The following is a 20,063-nucleotide window of genomic DNA, read 5'->3' on the forward strand; positions in this document are numbered from 1 at the left end:
AACTTTGATTATCTTTATGGGATCACAAATATATTGTTACACAACACACACACAGTCACAGTCACACACAGTCAAATAATACCAAAAAAACCACACATCATAAAAAGAGTGAATCATGGTGAAGGGTGACACTGACACGCACACATGAGGTGTGTGCAGTTGTGTGTTGTTTCTCCAACATAGGTGTGTCCGGTCCACGGCGTCATCCTTACTTGTGGGATATTCTCTTCCCCAACAGGAAATGGCAAAGAGCCCAGCAAAGCTGGTCACATGATCCCTCCTAGGCTCCGCCTACCCCAGTCATTCTCTTTGCCGTTGTACAGGCAACATCTCCACGGAGATGGCTTAGAGTTTTTTAGTGTTTAACTGTAGTTTTTATTATTCAATCAAGAGTTTGTTATTTTAAAATAGTGCTGGTATGTACTATTTACTCAGAAACAGAAAAGAGATGAAGATTTCTGTTTGTATGAGGAAAATGATTTTAGCAACCGTCACTAAAATCCATGGCTGTTCCACACAGGACTGTTGAGAGCAATTAACTTCAGTTGGGGGAACAGTGAGCAGTCTCTTGCTGCTTGAGGTATGACACATTCTAACAAGACGATGTAATGCTGGAAGCTGTCATTTTCCCTATGGGATCCGGTAAGCCATGTTTATTAAGATCGTAAATAAGGGCTTCACAAGGGCTTATTAAGACTGTAGACTTTTTCTGGGCTAAATCGATTCATTATTAACACATATTTAGCCTTGAGGAATCATTTTATCTGGGTATTTTGATATAATAATATCGGCAGGCACTGTTTTAGACACCTTATTCTTTAGGGGCTTTCCCAAATCATAGGCAGAGCCTCATTTTCGCGCCGGTGTTGCGCACTTGTTTTTGAGAGGCATGACATGCAGTCGCATGTGAGAGGAGCTCTGATACTTAGAAAAGACTTTCTGAAGGCGTCATTTGGTATCGTATTCCCCTTTGGGCTTGGTTGGGTCTCAGCAAAGCAGATACCAGGGACTGTAAAGGGGTTAAAGTTAAAAACGGCTCCGGTTCCGTTATTTTAAGGGTTAAAGCTTCCAAATTTGGTGTGCAATACTTTTAAGGCTTTAAGACACTGTGGTGAAAATTTGGTGAATTTTGAACAATTCCTTCATGTTTTTTCGCAATTGCAGTAATAAAGTGTGTTCAGTTTAAAATTTAAAGTGACAGTAACGGTTTTATTTTAAAACGTTTTTTGTACTTTGTTATCAAGTTTATGCCTGTTTAACATGTCTGAACTACCAGATAGACTGTGTTCTGAATGTGGGGAAGCCAGAATTCCTATTCATTTAAATAAATGTGATTTATGTGACAATGACAATGATGCCCAAGATGAGTCCTCAAGTGAGGGGAGTAAGCATGGTACTGCATCATTCCCTCCTTCGTCTACACGAGTCTTGCCCACTCAGGAGGCCCCTAGTACATCTAGCGCGCCAATACTCCTTACTATGCAACAATTAACGGCTGTAATGGATAATTCTGTCAAAAACATTTTAGCCAAAATGAACACTTACCAGCGTAAGCGTGACTGCTCTGTTTTAGATACTGAAGAGCATGACGACGCTGATAATAATGGTTCTGAAGGGCCCCTAACCCAGTCTGATGGGGCCAGGGAGGTTTTGTCTGAGGGAGAAATTACTGATTCAGGGAACATTTCTCAACAAGCTGAACCTGATGTGATTACGTTTAAATTTAAGTTGGAACATCTCCGCATTCTGCTCAAGGAGGTATTATCCACTCTGGATGATTGTGACAAGTTGGTCATCCCAGAGAAACTATGTAAAATGGACAAGTTCCTAGAGGTCCCGGGGCTCCCAGAAGCTTTTCCTATACCCAAGCGGGTGGCGGACATTGTTAATAAAGAATGGGAAAGGCCCGGTATTCCTTTCGTCCCTCCCCCCATATTTAAAAAATTGTTTCCTATGGTCGACCCCAGAAAGGACTTATGGCAGACAGTCCCCAAGGTCGAGGGAGCGGTTTCCACTTTAAACAAACGCACCACTATACCCATAGAGGATAGTTGTGCTTTCAAAGATCCTATGGATAAAAAATTAGAAGGTTTACTTAAAAAGATGTTTGTTCAGCAGGGTTACCTTCTACAACCAATTTCCTGCATTGTCCCTGTAGCTACAGCCGCATGTTTCTGGTTCGATGAGCTGATAAAGGCGGTCGATAGTGATTCTCCTCCTTATGAGGAGATTATGGACAGAATCAATGCTCTCAAATTGGCTAATTCTTTCACCCTAGACGCCACTTTGCAATTGGCTAGGTTAGCGGCTAAGAATTCAGGGTTTGCTATTGTGGCGCGCAGAGCGCTTTGGTTGAAATCTTGGTCAGCTGATGCGTCTTCCAAGAACAAGCTACTTAACATTCCTTTCAAGGGGAAAACGCTGTTTGGCCCTGACTTGAAAGAGATTATCTCTGATATCACTGGGGGTAAGGGCCACGCCCTTCCTCAGGATCGGCCTTTCAAGGCAAAAAATAAACCTAATTTTCGTCCCTTTCGTAGAAACGGACCAGCCCAAAGTGCTACGTCCTCTAAGCAAGAGGGTAATACTTCTCAAGCCAAGCCAGCTTGGAGACCAATGCAAGGCTGGAACAAGGGAAAGCAGGCCAAGAAACCTGCCACTGCTACCAAGACAGCATGAAATGTTGGCCCCCGATCCGGGACCGGATCTGGTGGGGGGCAGACTCTCTCTCTTCGCTCAGGCTTGGGCAAGAGATGTTCTGGATCCTTGGGCGCTAGAAATAGTCTCCCAAGGTTATCTTCTGGAATTCAAGGGGCTTCCCCCAAGGGGGAGGTTCCACAGGTCTCAGTTGTCTTCAGACCACATAAAAAGACAGGCATTCTTACATTGTGTAGAAGACCTGTTAAAAATGGGAGTGATTCATCCTGTTCCATTAAGAGAACAAGGGATGGGGTTCTACTCCAATCTGTTCATAGTTCCCAAAAAAGAGGGAACGTTCAGACCAATCTTAGATCTCAAGATCTTAAACAAGTTTCTCAAGGTTCCATCGTTCAAGATGGAAACCATTCGAACTATTCTTCCTTCCATCCAGGAAGGTCAATTCATGACCACAGTGGATTTAAAGGATGCGTATCTACATATTCCTATCCACAAGGAACATCATCGGTTCCTAAGGTTCGCATTCCTGGACAAGCATTACCAGTTCGTGGCGCTTCCTTTCGGATTAGCCACTGCTCCAAGGATTTTCACAAAGGTACTAGGGTCCCTTCTAGCTGTGCTAAGACCAAGGGGCATTGCTGTAGTACCTTACTTGGACGACATTCTGATTCAAGCGTCGTCCCTTCCTCAAGCAAAGGCTCACACGGACATTGTCCTGGCCTTTCTCAGATCTCACGGATGGAAAGTGAACGTGGAAAAGAGTTCTCTATCTCCGTCAACAAGGGTTCCCTTCTTGGGAACAATAATAGACTCCTTAGAAATGAGGATTTTTCTGACAGAGGCCAGAAAAACAAAACTTCTAGACTCTTGTCGGATACTTCATTCCGTTCCTCTTCCTTCCATAGCGCAGTGCATGGAAGTGATCGGTTTGATGGTAGCGGCAATGGACATAGTTCCTTTTGCGCGCATTCATCTAAGACCATTACAACTGTGCATGCTCAGTCAGTGGAATGGGGACTATACAGACTTGTCTCCGAAGATACAAGTAAATCAGAGGACCAGAGACTCACTCCGTTGGTGGCTGTCCCTGGACAACCTGTCACAAGGGATGACATTCCGCAGACCAGAGTGGGTCATTGTCACGACCGACGCCAGTCTGATGGGCTGGGGCGCGGTCTGGGGATCCCTGAAAGCTCAGGGTCTTTGGTCTCGGGAAGAATCTCTTCTACCGATAAATATTCTGGAACTGAGAGCGATATTCAATGCTCTCAAGGCTTGGCCTCAGCTAGCGAGGGCCAAGTTCATACGGTTTCAATCAGACAACATGACAACTGTTGCGTACATCAACCATCAGGGGGGAACAAGGAGTTCCCTGGCGATGGAAGAAGTGACCAAAATCATTCTATGGGCGGAGTCTCACTCCTGCCACCTGTCTGCTATCCACATCCCAGGAGTGGAAAATTGGGAAGCGGATTTTCTGAGTCGTCAGACTTTGCATCCGGGGGAGTGGGAACTCCATCCGGAAATCTTTGCCCAAGTCACTCAGCTGTGGGGCATTCCAGACATGGATCTGATGGCCTCTCGTCAGAACTTCAAAGTTCCTTGCTACGGGTCCAGATCCAGGGATCCCAAGGCGGCTCTAGTGGATGCACTAGTAGCACCTTGGACTTTCAAACTAGCTTATGTGTTCCCGCCGTTTCCTCTCATCCCCAGGCTGGTAGCCAGGATCAACCAGGAGAGGGCGTCGGTGATCTTGATAGCTCCTGCGTGGCCACGCAGGACTTGGTATGCAGATCTGGTGAATATGTCATCGGCTCCACCTTGGAAGCTACCTTTGAGACGAGACCTTCTTGTTCAGGGTCCGTTCGAACATCCGAATCTGGTTTCACTCCAGCTGACTGCTTGGAGATTGAACGCTTGATCTTATCAAAGCGAGGGTTCTCAGATTCTGTTATCGATACTCTTATTCAGGCCAGAAAGCCTGTAACTAGAAAGATTTACCACAAAATTTGGAAAAAATATATCTGTTGGTGTGAATCTAAAGGATTCCCTTGGGACAAGGTTAAGATTCCTAAGATTCTATCCTTCCTTCAAGAAGGATTGGAAAAAGGATTATCTGCAAGTTCCCTGAAGGGACAGATTTCTGCCTTGTCTGTGTTACTTCACAAAAAGCTGGCAGCTGTGCCAGATGTTCAAGCCTTTGTTCAGGCTCTGGTTAGAATTAAGCCTGTTTACAAACCTTTGACTCCTCCTTGGAGTCTCAACTTAGTTCTTTCAGTTCTTCAGGGGGTTCCGTTTGAACCCTTACATTCCGTTGATATTAAGTTATTATCTTGGAAAGTTTTGTTTTTAGTTGCAATTTCTTCTGCTAGAAGAGTTTCGGAATTATCTGCTCTGCAGTGTTCTCCTCCTTATCTGGTGTTCCATGCAGATAAGGTGGTTTTACGTACTAAACCTGGTTTTCTTCCAAAAGTTGTTTCTAACAAAAACATTAACCAGGAGATTATCGTACCTTCTCTGTGTCCGAAACCAGTTTCAAAGAAGGAACGTTTGTTGCACAATTTGGATGTTGTTCGCGCTCTAAAATTCTATTTAGATGCTACAAAGGATTTTAGACAAACATCTTCCTTGTTTGTTGTTTATTCAGGTAAAAGGAGAGGTCAAAAAGCAACTTCTACCTCTCTCTCTTTTTGGATTAAAAGCATCATCAGATTGGCTTACGAGACTGCCGGACGGCAGCCTCCCGAAAGAATCACAGCTCATTCCACTAGGGCTGTGGCTTCCACATGGGCCTTCAAGAACGAGGCTTCTGTTGATCAGATATGTAGGGCAGCGACTTGGTCTTCACTGCACACTTTTACCAAATTTTACAAGTTTGATACTTTTGCTTCTTCTGAGGCTATTTTTGGGAGAAAGGTTTTGCAAGCCGTGGTGCCTTCCATTTAGGTGACCTGATTTGCTCCCTCCCTTCATCCGTGTCCTAAAGCTTTGGTATTGGTTCCCACAAGTAAGGATGACGCCGTGGACCGGACACACCTATGTTGGAGAAAACAGAATTTATGTTTACCTGATAAATTACTTTCTCCAACGGTGTGTCCGGTCCACGGCCCGCCCTGGTTTTTTAATCAGGTCTGATAATTTATTTTCTTTAACTACAGTCACCACGGTATCATATGGTTTCTCCTATGCAAATATTCCTCCTTAACGTCGGTCGAATGACTGGGGTAGGCGGAGCCTAGGAGGGATCATGTGACCAGCTTTGCTGGGCTCTTTGCCATTTCCTGTTGGGGAAGAGAATATCCCACAAGTAAGGATGACGCCGTGGACCGGACACACCGTTGGAGAAAGTAATTTATCAGGTAAACATAAATTCTGTTTTCTTTTGTATTGTTTGTGGATGTGTGTGTGTGACTGTGACAGTGAGTGACGTGGTCGGTCGTGTCGTGTAGTGTACTAGTATATTTTGTGATCCAACAAAGATTTACTCAAGGTTTTAAGCTTCATTTTTCAAAAAGCTATAAGCTATATAACAGTAACAAATATAAAATAACTTAACAGTAGTCTGCACTGGGCAGTGGGGCACACAGCACATTCTTCTGGATGTGCCAAAAAACATTAAATATTAATATTATAAACCTGAATCACTACTCAGAATTATGGAATATGTAGGTTTTTCTGTAAGAACACTAGTTGATCCACATGCTCTGGTTTGAGGGTGCTTCTTTTTGCCGTTACCACATCTCCTGCAGTGGAGAAAACCCGCTCTGCAGACACGCTTGTACCTGGGATACACAAGTATCGCTTTGACAAATGAGAGAGGAGGGGAAATATGACCTCATGTACATGCCACCATTTCAAAGGGTCTTCAGTGAGAGGCAGAGATGGGGCTTTACAATATTTCTCTATTTCCTCTTCAGCCTTGGCATAGTGGGTCTTGGGTTCTATTGTACCTTCAGTGTCAGTGAAAGACTGTCCCAGCAAAGTCATGAGCAGCGATGTGGACTTTCTTTTGGGAGGAGAAGGGTTATCCTCCTCGATGGGTGATTCGTCTTCCAGAGTTTCTTTTCCCTCAGGCAGTGGCACTTCATCCACGTTTGTCCTCCTAGATGTAACTGTACTAGTACACTCAATCTGTGTTTGAACAAAAGAATAGAAAAAATAGCATTCATTATTACTTCGAGCAGCCAGCCAGCTAATGCTATGTGTGTGCTCAGAGAGACAGTAATGCATAAATAAATGCATGCAACAGCTCACATCTATTAGGAAGGACTCAGGAGTGGACGGAGGAGGAGGAAAGTTGACTGACTGTGGCGTTTTCGAACTGACTTATATAATAAACCTTGTACTCATTAAACTAGCTACTAATCAAGCTACTGCTAGCTAAGCCTATTTTGTTATGGATGGTATGTTTTATGTTTGTTTTCAATTTATACATTTTTCAAGAAACATGATGCAATTAAAGTTACCTCCAAGGATGCAGCCTCCTCAGTCACTCCTCTGTATATCTCCAATCTCTCCTCCTCTGTGAGAATAAAAGGCAGTCCCTTAAAACGAGGATCCAGGGCAGAGGCTGTATAAAGTATCTTCTTCTCTGCCTCACCGCTGTACCTCTTCAGGAGATCTGTTTTGATGGCATTCTTGATCTCATGGATCATGGGTGTGTCTCCCATGGTGTCTGTCATGTTCTGGAGCAGTTGTGCATTTAGAGGGGCAATGAGAGCAACAGTTGGATTGCGCTCTTCTGACATCAGTGTGGTTGCATCTTTCATTGGCTTTAATGCACTCACAGCATCCTCTGCATTTGACACATCTGTTTCGTTGAGAGTGCAGAGATCTGACTCACTTTTTCTGACTTCTGGAGACAACAATGTGGCACAGATTGCAGGTTGCTGTTCTAGGAACCTCTCGACCATGTCATATGAGCTGTTCCACCTTGTTGTCACATCAGTTATCAGCTTATGATTCTTCAGGCCAAGACATTTCTGTTTTTCTTTCAGACAGTGGTTTGCTGTAGTGCTGCGGTGAAAAAATGTTGATATTCGTCGCACTCTGCCTAAAAGCCTGGAGAGCGTGGCCACTTTCAGCGCCCGCTGGGATGCGAGATTCAGTGTATGGGCGAAGCATTTTACATGAGGGAATTTTCCAACTTGAGCAGCAACAATCATGTTCGACGCATTGTCGGTCACAAGCACTACAGATTTATCGGACAGCTGCCATTCTTCCACGACACGAGACAGTAGCTCCGCCAGATGAGAACCTGTGTGAGACTCATAAACTGCTCTCGTTTGCAGCACATGCGACAAGATCTTCCAGTCCTTGCTAACGTAATGTGCAGTTACTGTTACATAAGACTCCGTCGTGACTGAAGTCCATGAATCACGCGTTATTGCGACTCGACTGGCTTGGCTCATTGATGCAATTACCTGAGCTTTTGTTTCGTGGTAGAGTGCAGGTATAACGTTTTCTGTTAAGTGATTGCGTGACGGGATCTTATAACGTGGCTCTAGTGTCTTCAACAGGTTGCGAAACCCAAGGTTTTCCACAACAGAGTAAGGCCGTAGGTCCTTCGCTATGAAAGTTGCCACAGCTTTGGTTATTCTCTTCCCTTTTTCAGAGTTGGGTGCCAAAGTTGACAGCACTGCATCAATTCTTGGCTGATGAGCTTCAGCTAGTCTTGTTATTTTCTTGGCAGTGGCACTGGCGGCAGCGGCAGGGGTTAGCATCTCAGAGTGAAAACGTCTAACGTGATTTCTCAAGTTAGTAGTATTCCCTAGGTATTTAATTTTTTTGTGACAGGCTTTACAAACCGTGTGTGTCTTGTCCAGTTCGTGCTTTCCAGAATGTTCATAAAATCCAAAATGTGCCCAGATGCTTGCTTTTAAAATGCTAGGTGCATTTTTTATCTCTCTCTGTCATTTTAGCATGACATGTACATATGTGACGGATGATGTTGTTGTCAACGTCGAACTCTGTCAGTGTTAAAAAAAAAGAAAAAACACTAAGTTCCAGTTGTCAAAATGTCAAGCCGCAAATGTAAAATCAAGAGGAAAAGAATTTGACAGGCACTGCAATCCAGGTGAATTTGCAAATAAAAAGTCTTTTATTCGAAGATACAAGGTAAATACCAATCCAAGAAAAGGGAGACCTTAGTAAAGGTGACTCTTAACAGGTAAGGCCTATTGTCTCTGGAGTGGGGTCACTTCTTGAACCTTTGGGGTCGTGGTTAGATGGTATCCTCCAACCTTTGGCTATTAAACAATTGTCCTATCTGAGAGATAGTTCCCACCTCATACACACGATACAATCTATTGCTTGGGAACCCCAGTATACCTGGCTGGTTGTGGATATCAGCTCTCTCTACACCTCTATACCACAGCACCTAGGCATAGAGGCTGTAGAATTTTTCCTAGATCGTGAGCTGACACTTGAACATGAAGTAAAAAAGTATATAGGGGATATTTTACGATTTGCATTATCCCATAATTATTTCATGTTCGAAAACATGTTTTACAGACAGATTTGCGGAACGGCCATGGGGGTAAAATTTGCCCCCGCATTCGCAAATCTCTATGTTTCTTGGTGGGAACTCACTTATATTTATAGTGTCCTCAACCCTTGGTTAGAGGACATACTACTATTTGTGAGGTTCATAGATGACCTTCTGATTATCTTTAAGAGACCTGTGGATGAAGTATTGTTCAGGACTTTTCTAAGTTTCTTGGACAACAACTTCATGAATCTTAGGTTCACAGGCAACTTTAGTCAAATAGAGGTCAACTATTTGGACCTCACTTTATTCAGTGAGGGCAATAGAGCATGCACCAAAACATATCGCAAACCTAGTGCAGGTAACACAATTCTGCATGCTGCCTCTCAGCATCCTAGACATCTCATTAAGGCTGTCCCTAGAGGACAGTTTATAAGACTAAAAAGGAACACACAGTCTTTAGAAACGTATGAAACACAGTCTCTAGAACTTAAAAACAGATTGATCGCTAGAGGGTATAATTCAGCAGCACTTGAAAAATGTAGAGTTGAGATTAAAACCTATGATACTAGCAGACGGCAACCATGTAATAATTCTTTCGGTGATGCTGTTGTTTTTACTACTGAATTTAGCAGCCAATATGAAAAGATAGCTAAAATTCTTAAAAAACATCTCCATGTTCTTCAAGGGGATACTATCTTAGCACCTCTAATTCAAAATTGCCGATTTGTTGCAAAAAAGCCAAAAACTTTAGCCCGTAGCCTCTCTCCTAGTCAGGTAGTTAGAAAAAACTTGAGAGGCACACAATGGCTGAACAGACAAGGAAGCTTTAAATGTCTCAGCAGAAATTGTAGCATGTGTTCTTCAGTTAAAGTGGGTAACCAGTTTGAAAGCAGCAATACGCACATAAGGTATACTACCAACTTTTATGCAAATTGTAGTACAACCTTTGTTGTGTACCTTTTAACATGCAATCTTTGCCATTGCCAATATGTCGGTCAGACCTCTAGAGAGGTCAGACGAAGGTTTGGTGAACACCTCAGGGACACTAAGAACTATGTCAAGGAATCAGCCATTGCAAATCATTTCAATGGAGAACATTTTACAAATATAGCTGATTTATCTATCAGTATTATTGACATAGCTCTTGTGCCTCCTAGAGGTGGCAATAGATATACTATTTTACAAAGGAAAGAGATCTATTGGATCCTGCAGCTTCAAACCAGAAGCCCAATGGGTATTAATAGGGAATGTGACATTGATTTTTTTATCGATGACACATAATATAGCTGATACTTAAGTACCCATCTTTTTGGTGTTATATTTTTCACTCATTACTAATCTTATTATTTTCTTTCTTTGTTATAATGTCTAGGGCATTAATTATCATTTGTTTATATAGATAATCACAAGAGTAGGGATTTTGATTATATGAACAATATTTACACCATTGTTCATTTCTTAGATCACCCCTTATATAAAAGCCATTTAGGCTTATATTTATTTGTGTTTATTTGTTGATCCTCGCTTTCTTTAGTCCACTGGCAGCTTATGAATACATAAGTGAGATTTTGTAAATGGTTTCTAAGATTACATATATATTCATCTTAGGAACAAAATTTGGATAGATTAATAGACCAGAGTTCTTAAATATATATTCATTTAGTATGTATATTTTCCCTTTTCTAGCCTCTTTTTTATACATATATGTTTTTGCTTGCTATAGTATTAACATACACACATCCTAGCTATGCTTTTTAGTTTAGGCTTTATTGGGTTAACTCCCATTCTTAATTGATTGTTCTAATGTGTATTTATAGCATCTCTGTATTGCCTGTATTGTGTCTATGAGTAAGCGCCAGTAGGGGGCGCGAAACGCGTCAGTCACCTGTGTGTTTCCCTTACCTGTTAAGAGTCACCTTTACTAAGGTCTCCCTTTTCTTGGATTGGTATTTACCTTGTATCTTCGAATAAAAGACTTTTTATTTGCAAATTCACCTGGATTGCAGTGCCTGTCAAATTCTTTTCCTCCTGTATCACTTTGTTGCTGGATTCGGCATACACCGACTACGGCACTCCTGGGGCAATTCCAAGCGGCCTTGCGGCCTTCAAGTTCACTTCCGGTTGGATGGTTTGAGGATAGCGTCTGTGTTCGAGCAGTAAGATTCTACAAGTTTTTACTTTACACTAAATGTAAAATCAACAAGTACTAGTAACTTCAACTACTTTGCCAATGCCATACATTTTGCGAACATAAATTTTAAACAAATTGCATTGCAGGGGACATCACTCACTGACACTGTAAGTTACTGTAATATATTACACACTTAAAGGTGCAATGAAACCCAAACATTTACTTTCATGATTCAGATAGAGAATACAATTTTAAATAAACATCATAACTAACTTCTATTATTTAATTTGCTTCATACTTCTCAGATATCGTTTGTTGATGACATATTAGCAATGCATTGCACAGCACACACATTACTTACTATATAATACTTAGTGCACAAGGAGGAGGCTATGCATTTCAACAAAGGATAAGCAAATTATATAATAGGGAAAGTTGTTTAAAATTGCATGCACTTTCTTGAATCACAAAATGGGTTTTATGGCCTTTAGTTTAGTATGTTTAAAAAATGCAGCTTTTAGCCTTGTTAAGTTTTGTTAACTTATAAAATAAAAACAAGGATTGGGTTCTTCGGATTGGCATCTTTTAAGAGAGCACTCAGAGTCAGCAATAAATACTATTATTATATATAAAATTAAAAAGTGTATATTATTAAAATATTAGAACTTCAGACCAGGCCATCCATCCATGTGAAAAACATGTAGATATAGATAGATACAGATTAGACTAATAGAGACATTAGACAATAATAGTATACTATATTTATTTATAATACATTTTTTATATATGCAAATTATTCAGTAATGCAGCAATTAATTATGCAGCAGCCTGAGCCTCAGTCAGTTCAGCAGTAGCGTAGTAGTACATACTACGTTAAGTAAATAAGGCAAGTGTTTAATTGTACCCCATATTGTGTAATAAATGTGTACCCCTTATTGATTTGCTCTTTAAGTAAGTTAATAATTAGTTTACCTATGGCAAGGCCAAGTAGGCAGTTGAGGCAATAGGCATGGCAATGGCAATTATGGCATGGCATTGGCAAAATGTACGACGTTTTGGTAACTAAGCAGTTAGTTAGTCTAATTCTCACCATAGGTCTCTTCCTCTGTCTCCCACAAAATAAAAATGAGCCCGCCGTGTAGCTGTATACTGCCGTGTATACTCGGAGTCGGAATCGTCATCACATTCACCATCATGAATCTCAGGCAACACACTCCTGCTTTGCTCCTACTGCGTAATTTTGGCACTTCCAGAGACCGCCCATGGAGCGCCCATGTTGCTTTATTGGGTGACGTGACGTCAGTGACGTCAAAACGATGTACCGCGCACTTTCTGTTACTTGTCCTGGAGGCTGGTCACGTGGGTAACGTTAATCGATTATCGCGTCTCAGCGCATCGATGCAGAATCGTTTCATGCAGCATCGCGATGCATCGTCAAAACGATTATTTTTGACAGGCCTAATGCAAATAAGGCTCACACTAGTGGTCTTAGTTTTACTATGCAGCTGTTAGAAAACTATCCCAAGAATTTTAATAATAATTTAAATGTGTCCACATGTGTTTATCTAGTGCTGTACACTCCTATCCCCACTATGTTTTAAAATGTTTTTTTTATCAGCACTGGTATGGGGAAGTCTTAAGACCGCTGCTCCTTAACTGGTCCGTCTGCTCTGAGGCTGTGGACATCAATCCGCCCAATCTCTTACGACCGAGCTGATTGACACCCCCTGCTAGCGGCCAATTGGCCGCAAATCTGCAGGGAGCGGCATTGCACAAGCAGTTCGCAAGAACTTCTTGTGCAATGATAAATGCCGTCAGCATTCATCGATGTCTGTCGGACATGATCCGCTGAGAGGATCATGTCTGACAGAACGATGATAAATCGGCCCCTTAGGCACTATACATAGCAGTATTCTGTTCATGTGTATTCTACCTACTGCTTGAAAAGCTATAAATCACTATTTAAGGGACGGTAAAGTTAAACTTTCATGGTCTAGATAGAAAGTACAGTTTGTTTGTTTTCCCCAGTTTTAAAGCTTTATTGTGAAATGAGCACATTTCATACATAGATAAAAATAAACTGTACATTGTAAAATATCAAGAACAATATATATATATATATATATATATATTATTATTATTATTATTATTATTATTATTATTATCATTTATTTGTATAGCGCCGCCAAATTCCGTAGCGCTGGGTACAATGATGGGGGTATACAATGACAAAGATCTGTGATACAATACATAACAAGACTAAACAAATCTAGCACAGGAGGAAGAGGGCCCTGCTCCGGAGAGCTCACAGTCTATAGGTTTAGGGTGCAGAGACATAAGGTTGGGGTAGCTTGTTACATCGGTTGTATTTGCAGCAGTGAGTCAGGCAGTTCATGTACATGTATTAGCTTGGTTCAGATGCGGGATGGAGGAGAGATGGTAAGCCTCTCTGAATAGATGGGTTTTCAAGGATCTTCTGAAGCTATACAAGGTTGGAGACAGTCTGATGGAGCGGGGTAGAGAGTTCCAGAGGACAGGAGCAGCACGTGCGAAGTCTTGGAGGCGGGAGTGGGATGTAGAGATAACAGGAGTGTAGAGACGTAGGTCAGAGTTTGATCGAAGAGGACGGGATGGGGAGTATTTCACGATGAGAGAGGAGATATAGTTGGGAGTTAGACTGTTGAGTGCTTTGTAGGTTAGGGCTAATACTTTAAATTGTATTCTGGAGTGTATGGGGAGCCAGTGTAGAGACTGGCAGAGCGGAGCAGCTGATGTAGATCGTCAACTTAGGTGGATGAGTCTAGCAGAAGCATTCATAATAGATTGGAGGGAGGAGAGGCGGTGTTTTGGAAGGCCATTTAAGAGTAGATTGCAATAAATGTGACAGGATGAGGGAATGAATAAGTATTTTTGTAGTATTTTGAGTAAGGAAGGGACGAATTCTGGAAATGTTGCGTAGGTGTGACCGGCAGGATTTGGTAAGCGTTTGTATATGTGGGTTGAATGTGAGTTCTGAGTCTAGTGTGACCCCAAGGCAGCGGACCTGGGGTGAGGTGTTGAGAATAGAGTCTCCAACCATCAGAGAAATGTCAAGTGTCGGATGTCTCGAAGAGGGGGGAATAAGAAGCAGTTCAGTTTTGGACAGATTGAGTTGGAGGTAGTGTGAAGACAACCAAGAGAAAATTGCAGAGAGGCAGTCAGAAATCTGGTTGAGTAAAGAGGGAGAGATATCAGGAGAGGAAAGATAGATTTGGGTATCATCAGCATATAGGTGGTACTGGAATCCAAAGGAGGCTATAAGTTTTCCAAGGCAGGATGTATAAAGAGAGAAAAGCAAGGGACCCAAGACAGAGCCTTGCGGTACTCCAACTGAGAGAGGCATAGGATCACAAGATATGTTGTTAAAGGAAACTGAAAACGAGCGGTTTGAAAGATATGATGCAAACCAGGAGAGGGCTGTGTCTCGGATGCCAAATGAATGTAGTATTTTTAGGAGGAGAGGATGGTCAACTGTGTCAAAAGCTGCGGACAGGTCAAGAAGAATTAGTAATGAGTAATGGCCTTTTGCTTTGGCTGATAACAGGTCATTTGTTACTTTAGCAAGATCGGTTTCTGTTGAGTGTTTAGGGCGGAAACCAGATTGTAGTGGATCAAGTAAGGAGTTAGTTGTGAGAAATTGAGTTAGCCGATTATAGACTAGTCGTTCCAATAATTTTGAAGCAAAGGGAAGTAAGGAGACCGGTCGATAGTTAGAAGGCGTGGAGGGGTCAAGCGAGGGCTTTTTTAGGATTGGTATGATTGACGCATGCTTAAATGTGTCAGGAAATGTGCCAGCAGTGAGGGATTGGTTAAAGAGATGAGTTAGGGTAGGGGTTAGTGAAGCAGAGAGAAGGGGAATAAGTCGTGAAGGAATAGGGTCAAGTGGGCAGGTTGTGAGATGAGCCGAGGATAGGAGTGCAGAGACTTCTTCCTCTGTTACAGGAGGGAAATAGCATAGATTTTTGTTAATAGAAGGGGTGGGTAGGATCGCTGGGTTTGCGGGGTGCGAGGTGCAGATCTCTTTTCTAATGGTGTCAATTTTATTTTTGAAGTGATCAGCAATAATTTGAGCAGTGAGGTTGGTAGTGGGCGGGGGGGCAGGCGGACGTAGAAGGGAGTTAAAGGTTGAGAACAGATTTCTGGGGTTGGATGCGTGAGATGACACGAGGGAGGAGAAATAGACTTGTTTTGCCAGGCTGAGCGCAGAGTTGTAGGACTTAAGGGTGAATTTATAATGTTGGAAATCAGCAAAGGTGCGTGATTTCCTCCACTGCCGTTCAGCGGCCCATGAGCATCGCTGAAGATATCTGGTCTGTTTAGTGTGCCACGGTTGCCGTCGAGTGATTGATGTACGTCGAAGAGTGGAGGGTGCAGTTTTGTCAAGTGTTGATTTTAGTGCCGAATTATACTGTAGACTCACGAGGGTTGGGCAAGAGAGGGATGAAATGTCAGAGAGCAGAGGACTCAGTTGAGTGGAAAAGTCTGAGAGATCCAAGTCATTTAAATTCCTGTGAGGTAGTAGTTTTTTGGGGGCTTGCAACGATGTAGCAGGTAGAGTGAGAGAGAATGTTAATAGATGGTGGTCAGAGAGAGGAAAGGGGAAGTTAAGAGAGTTGGAAACGGCACAGAGATTTGTGAAGACCAGGTCTATGGAGTTGCCTTCACAGTGTGTTGGAGATGTTGTCCACTGGGACAGGCCTAAAGAGGTGATAAGGGATAGAAGTTTAGAGGCAGCAGGCGTGTTAGGCTTATCAAGGGGTATGTTGAAGTCCCCTAAGATGAGAGAAGGGACATTAGAAGAGAGAAAATGTGGAAGCCAGGCTTCAAAGTGGTCCAGAAATTGTGATGTTGGGCCAGGGGGCCGATAGATAACTGCAACACGAAGAGCTATAGGGGAGAAGAGGCGGATAGCGTGAACTTCAAAAGATGAGAAGGAAAGAGAGGGGGGTGAAGGAATGCAGTGAAAGGTACTGTGTGGAGACAGGAGAATTCGTACTCCTCCTCCTTGTTTGTCTCCAGGCCTGGGAGTGTGACTGAAGTGCAGGCCGCCATAGGACAGAGAGGCTACAGCAGTTGTGTTAGAGGAGGAGAGCCAAGTTTCAGTGAGGGCTAACAGGTTAAGTATATATATATATATATATATATATGCATAAATGCCCAAGTTAACTGCATAGTATTCAAAATACAGAAAAAAGAATAAAATAAGATAAGGTCCATTGACCAACAGTCTGAGAATGCTAGTGTAGCTATTCCATGCTATGGAAGGTCATGAAATGGTGGGAAAAGAAGGTGAAACTAAACCAATATCTGATATGAAAAGTCAGTCTGCAAGAATAGTCAGGGGGGGGGGGCAGGAAAAGGAGGTGGACATGGCGAGGGAGGTGAGGGGGAGAAAAAAAAAACACACATAACCCAGAGATAGGTCCCCTCCCCTTTTTCTGGAGGTTCTTTTAGGTCTATTTGATCATTTTCCATTGATCCCAAATCTGAGAATGCAGGAGTAGTTTGTTGTTTTGAGTAAAGATTGGACCCTTCATACATAACTCAGTATCTTAGCAACGTCGTTCCACGTTGGTGGTTTCGTTTGTTTCCATAATCTGGCTATGGATAATTTGGCAGCTGTAAATATATAAACGCTTAATAGTTCGTTATGAGTTGACGACAGTTTGATGTCCAGGTGAAAAAGCTTGAGCTTCTCAAGAGAGGATCGAGGCTCACACGTTTGAGTAAAAGTACTTTCCAGAAGACTGCAGTACTGGGCATTCCCACCATACATGTGCTGGCGCCCCCACCATCCCGCATCCTCTCCAACACATAGGAGAGTTTGCAGGTGAGATTTTAAAAAGTATTAGAGGCGTAAGGTGCCACTGGGTACATACTTTGATATATAGCTCCAACAATGTGATACAATGAAGGGCCTTCCTGGTGAGCGCAACGGCCTAGAAAATACAGTTTTAAACAACTTTCCAATTTTACTTATTTTGACAAATTAGCTTTGTTCTCTTGGTATACTTTTGTGAAAAATAAATCTAGGTAGGCTCATAGAAGCTCAGGAGCGAGCATGTTACTTTAGAACATTATGTCAATAGTGTTTGTGTTTGCAACAATGTATAACACTGCTAGAAACAATGCTAGAAAGGATACCAAGAGAGCAAAGCAAATTTGAAGACAAAAGTAAATTGGAATTTTTTTTTAAATTGCATGCCCTATCTGAAACAACTAAGCTAGATTTTGTATATCTTAAAACTACTAACTCACCAACTCGGATTTGGTTGTTAGTACAGTACAATCACAAGGTCCAAAAATAGCCCATCAGGGTTGATCAATAACTCATTTTCAAAAGCCCTCTATGGTCAACCATCTCTCCATTTCCGGCATTATTTTATAGATCTCATTCACTACGAAATTGAGAGACTTGTGAGTCTAAGTAAATTGATTCATTTCAGAACTATAGACCTTGGAGAGTGTGAAGAGGCTCCAGATGACAGTTAGTTTATCTGTCCGTGTTTTTTAATCACAAGTTAGAATAATAAATCTTATGCAGAGTGTTGTTGGATACAGAGGCATAATCACATAGGACTTCACACTTTATAATAATATGTTAATCTTTATAATATTTGTTTTCACTTTTATACGGTTAAAGCTGCTCTTGTTAACACATTATGAAATTGCTTTTGAGATTTATGTTCCTTTAGTTCCATGACCCTTTACAACTGTACAAATAATTTGCTCTGGTAAAATGATAATTGACAGATCTGGTTCATTTAGTTTAGTGCATTTATGACTTCCTGATAAACCATTCCAGGTAGGTGCTTTAAATAATGCTTATCAGAAGCAATTATAATCCGTCTGTTCTAATACGTCGGCCTTTTATAATATCATGTTGTTCCTTTTTCTCATAACCCCTTTTTGTCTATGAATCTAGGTGTGAAGCTCAGCAGTCTGCTTGGCAAAAAAGGAAACCTGGAGAAGCTGCAGAGTTATTGGGATGTTGGCTTTTACCTGGGGGCTAGTGTTTTGGCCAATGACCATATGAGAGTGGTCCAGGCAGCTGAAAGGCTTTTTAAATTGAAGGCACCAGCATGGTAAGCAGTCATAATGTTTTATTTTTAGTGACTATATATAATCATAATGTTGGGGCCATTGTTGATTTTTTATTATTATTTAAAAAAAGGAATTTAATTACTATTCACCTTCATTTACTATTTTACTTATATATGCAAAAAAGTATTGTTGTCATGTAAAGAGTATGGGCAAAATATCAGCCATGTTACAAAATGGAGATGATTATAGCTTTTATTTCTACATTTTTTTACATTTCTGCAACAGGATCACAATTAAATCACAATTTTATAGTGACAAAAGCTTTATTAATATAACTAAATAACAACTGACAACAATGAAAAGTCTGGTTAGGAACTATTGACTTAACAATAAGCAGTTATATCATTATGATCTAAACCACAATTCTTCCTCCAACAAAATAAATCCTAAACACTGTCTCTCCCACAGAACCTTAAAGGGAAAGGCTACTTGATTTCTCCAACATTGGTGTGTCCGGTCCACGGCGTCATCCTTACTTGTGGGATATCTCTTCCCCAACAGGAAATGGCAAAGAGTCCCAGCAAAGCTGGCCATATAGTCCCTCCTAGGCTCCGCCCACCCCAGTCATTCTCTTTGCCGTTGCACAGGCAACATCTCCACGGAGATGGTTAAGAGTTTTTTGGTGTTTAAATGTAGTTTTTATTCTTCTATCAAGTTCAGGGTCCATTCGAACATCCAAATCTGGTCTCCCTCCAGCTGACGGCTTGGAGATTGAACGCTTGATTCTATCGAAGCGTGGGTTTTCAGATTCTGTGATAGATACTCTGGTTCAGGCCAGAAAACCGGTAACTAGAAAGATTTACCATAAAATATGGAAAAGATATATCTGTTCGTGTGAATCCAAAGGATTCCCATGGAATAAGATAAAAATTCCTAAGATTCTCTCCTTTCTACAAGAAGGTTTGGAGAAAGGATTATCTGCAAGTTCTCTAAAGGGACAGATCTCTGCTTTATCTGTCTTACTACACAAAAGACTGGCAGCTGTGCCAGATGTTCAAGCATTTGTTCAGGCTCTGGTTAGGATCAAGCCTGTTTACAGACCTTTGACTCCTCCCTGGAGTCTAAATCTAGTTCTTTCAGTTCTTCAAGGGGTTCCGTTTGAACCTTTACATTCCATAGATATTAAGTTACTATCTTGGAAAGTTTTGTTTTTGGTTGCAATTTCTTCTGCTAGAAGAGTTTCAGAGTTATCTGCTCTGCAGTGTTCTCCGCCCTATCTGGTGTTCCATGCAGATAAGGTGGTTTTGCGTACTAAGCCTGGTTTTCTTCCTAAGGTTATTTCTAACAAAAATATTAACCAGGAGATAGTTGTACCTTCTTTATGTCTGAATCCAGTTTCAAAGAAGGAATGTTTGTTACACAATTTGGACGTAGTCCGTGCTCTAAAATTCTATTTAGAGGCTACAAAAGATTTCAGACAAACATCTTCCTTGTTTGTTGTTTATTCTGGTAAAAGGAGAGGTCAAAAAGCGACTTCTACCTCTCTTTCCTTTTGGCTTAAAAGCATCATCCGATTGGCTTATGAGACTGCCGGACGGCAGCCTCCTGAAAGAATCACAGCTCACTCCACTAGGGCTGTGGCTTCCACATGGGCCTTCAAGAACGAGGCTTCTGTTGACCAGATATGTAAGGCAGCGACTT

General features: G+C 41.7%; 1 protein-coding gene across 3 annotated transcripts in view; it reads left to right on the forward strand.

The window, feature by feature from the left end:
* The window catches only part of MAP3K5 (mitogen-activated protein kinase kinase kinase 5), a 690,524-nt gene that overhangs the window by 357,211 nt on the left and 313,250 nt on the right, over positions 1–20,063 (forward strand). For all 3 annotated transcript variants that reach the window (XM_053710886.1, XM_053710887.1, XM_053710888.1), the window contains exon 9: positions 18,244–18,403. In XM_053710886.1, coding sequence (XP_053566861.1) covers positions 18,244–18,403 — 160 coding nt within the window. The remainder of the gene's footprint in view (positions 1–18,243; positions 18,404–20,063) is intronic.

The sequence above is a fragment of the Bombina bombina genome, chromosome 4 (genome assembly GCF_027579735.1).
Source record: "Bombina bombina isolate aBomBom1 chromosome 4, aBomBom1.pri, whole genome shotgun sequence".
Lineage (NCBI taxonomy): Eukaryota > Metazoa > Chordata > Amphibia > Anura > Bombinatoridae > Bombina > Bombina bombina.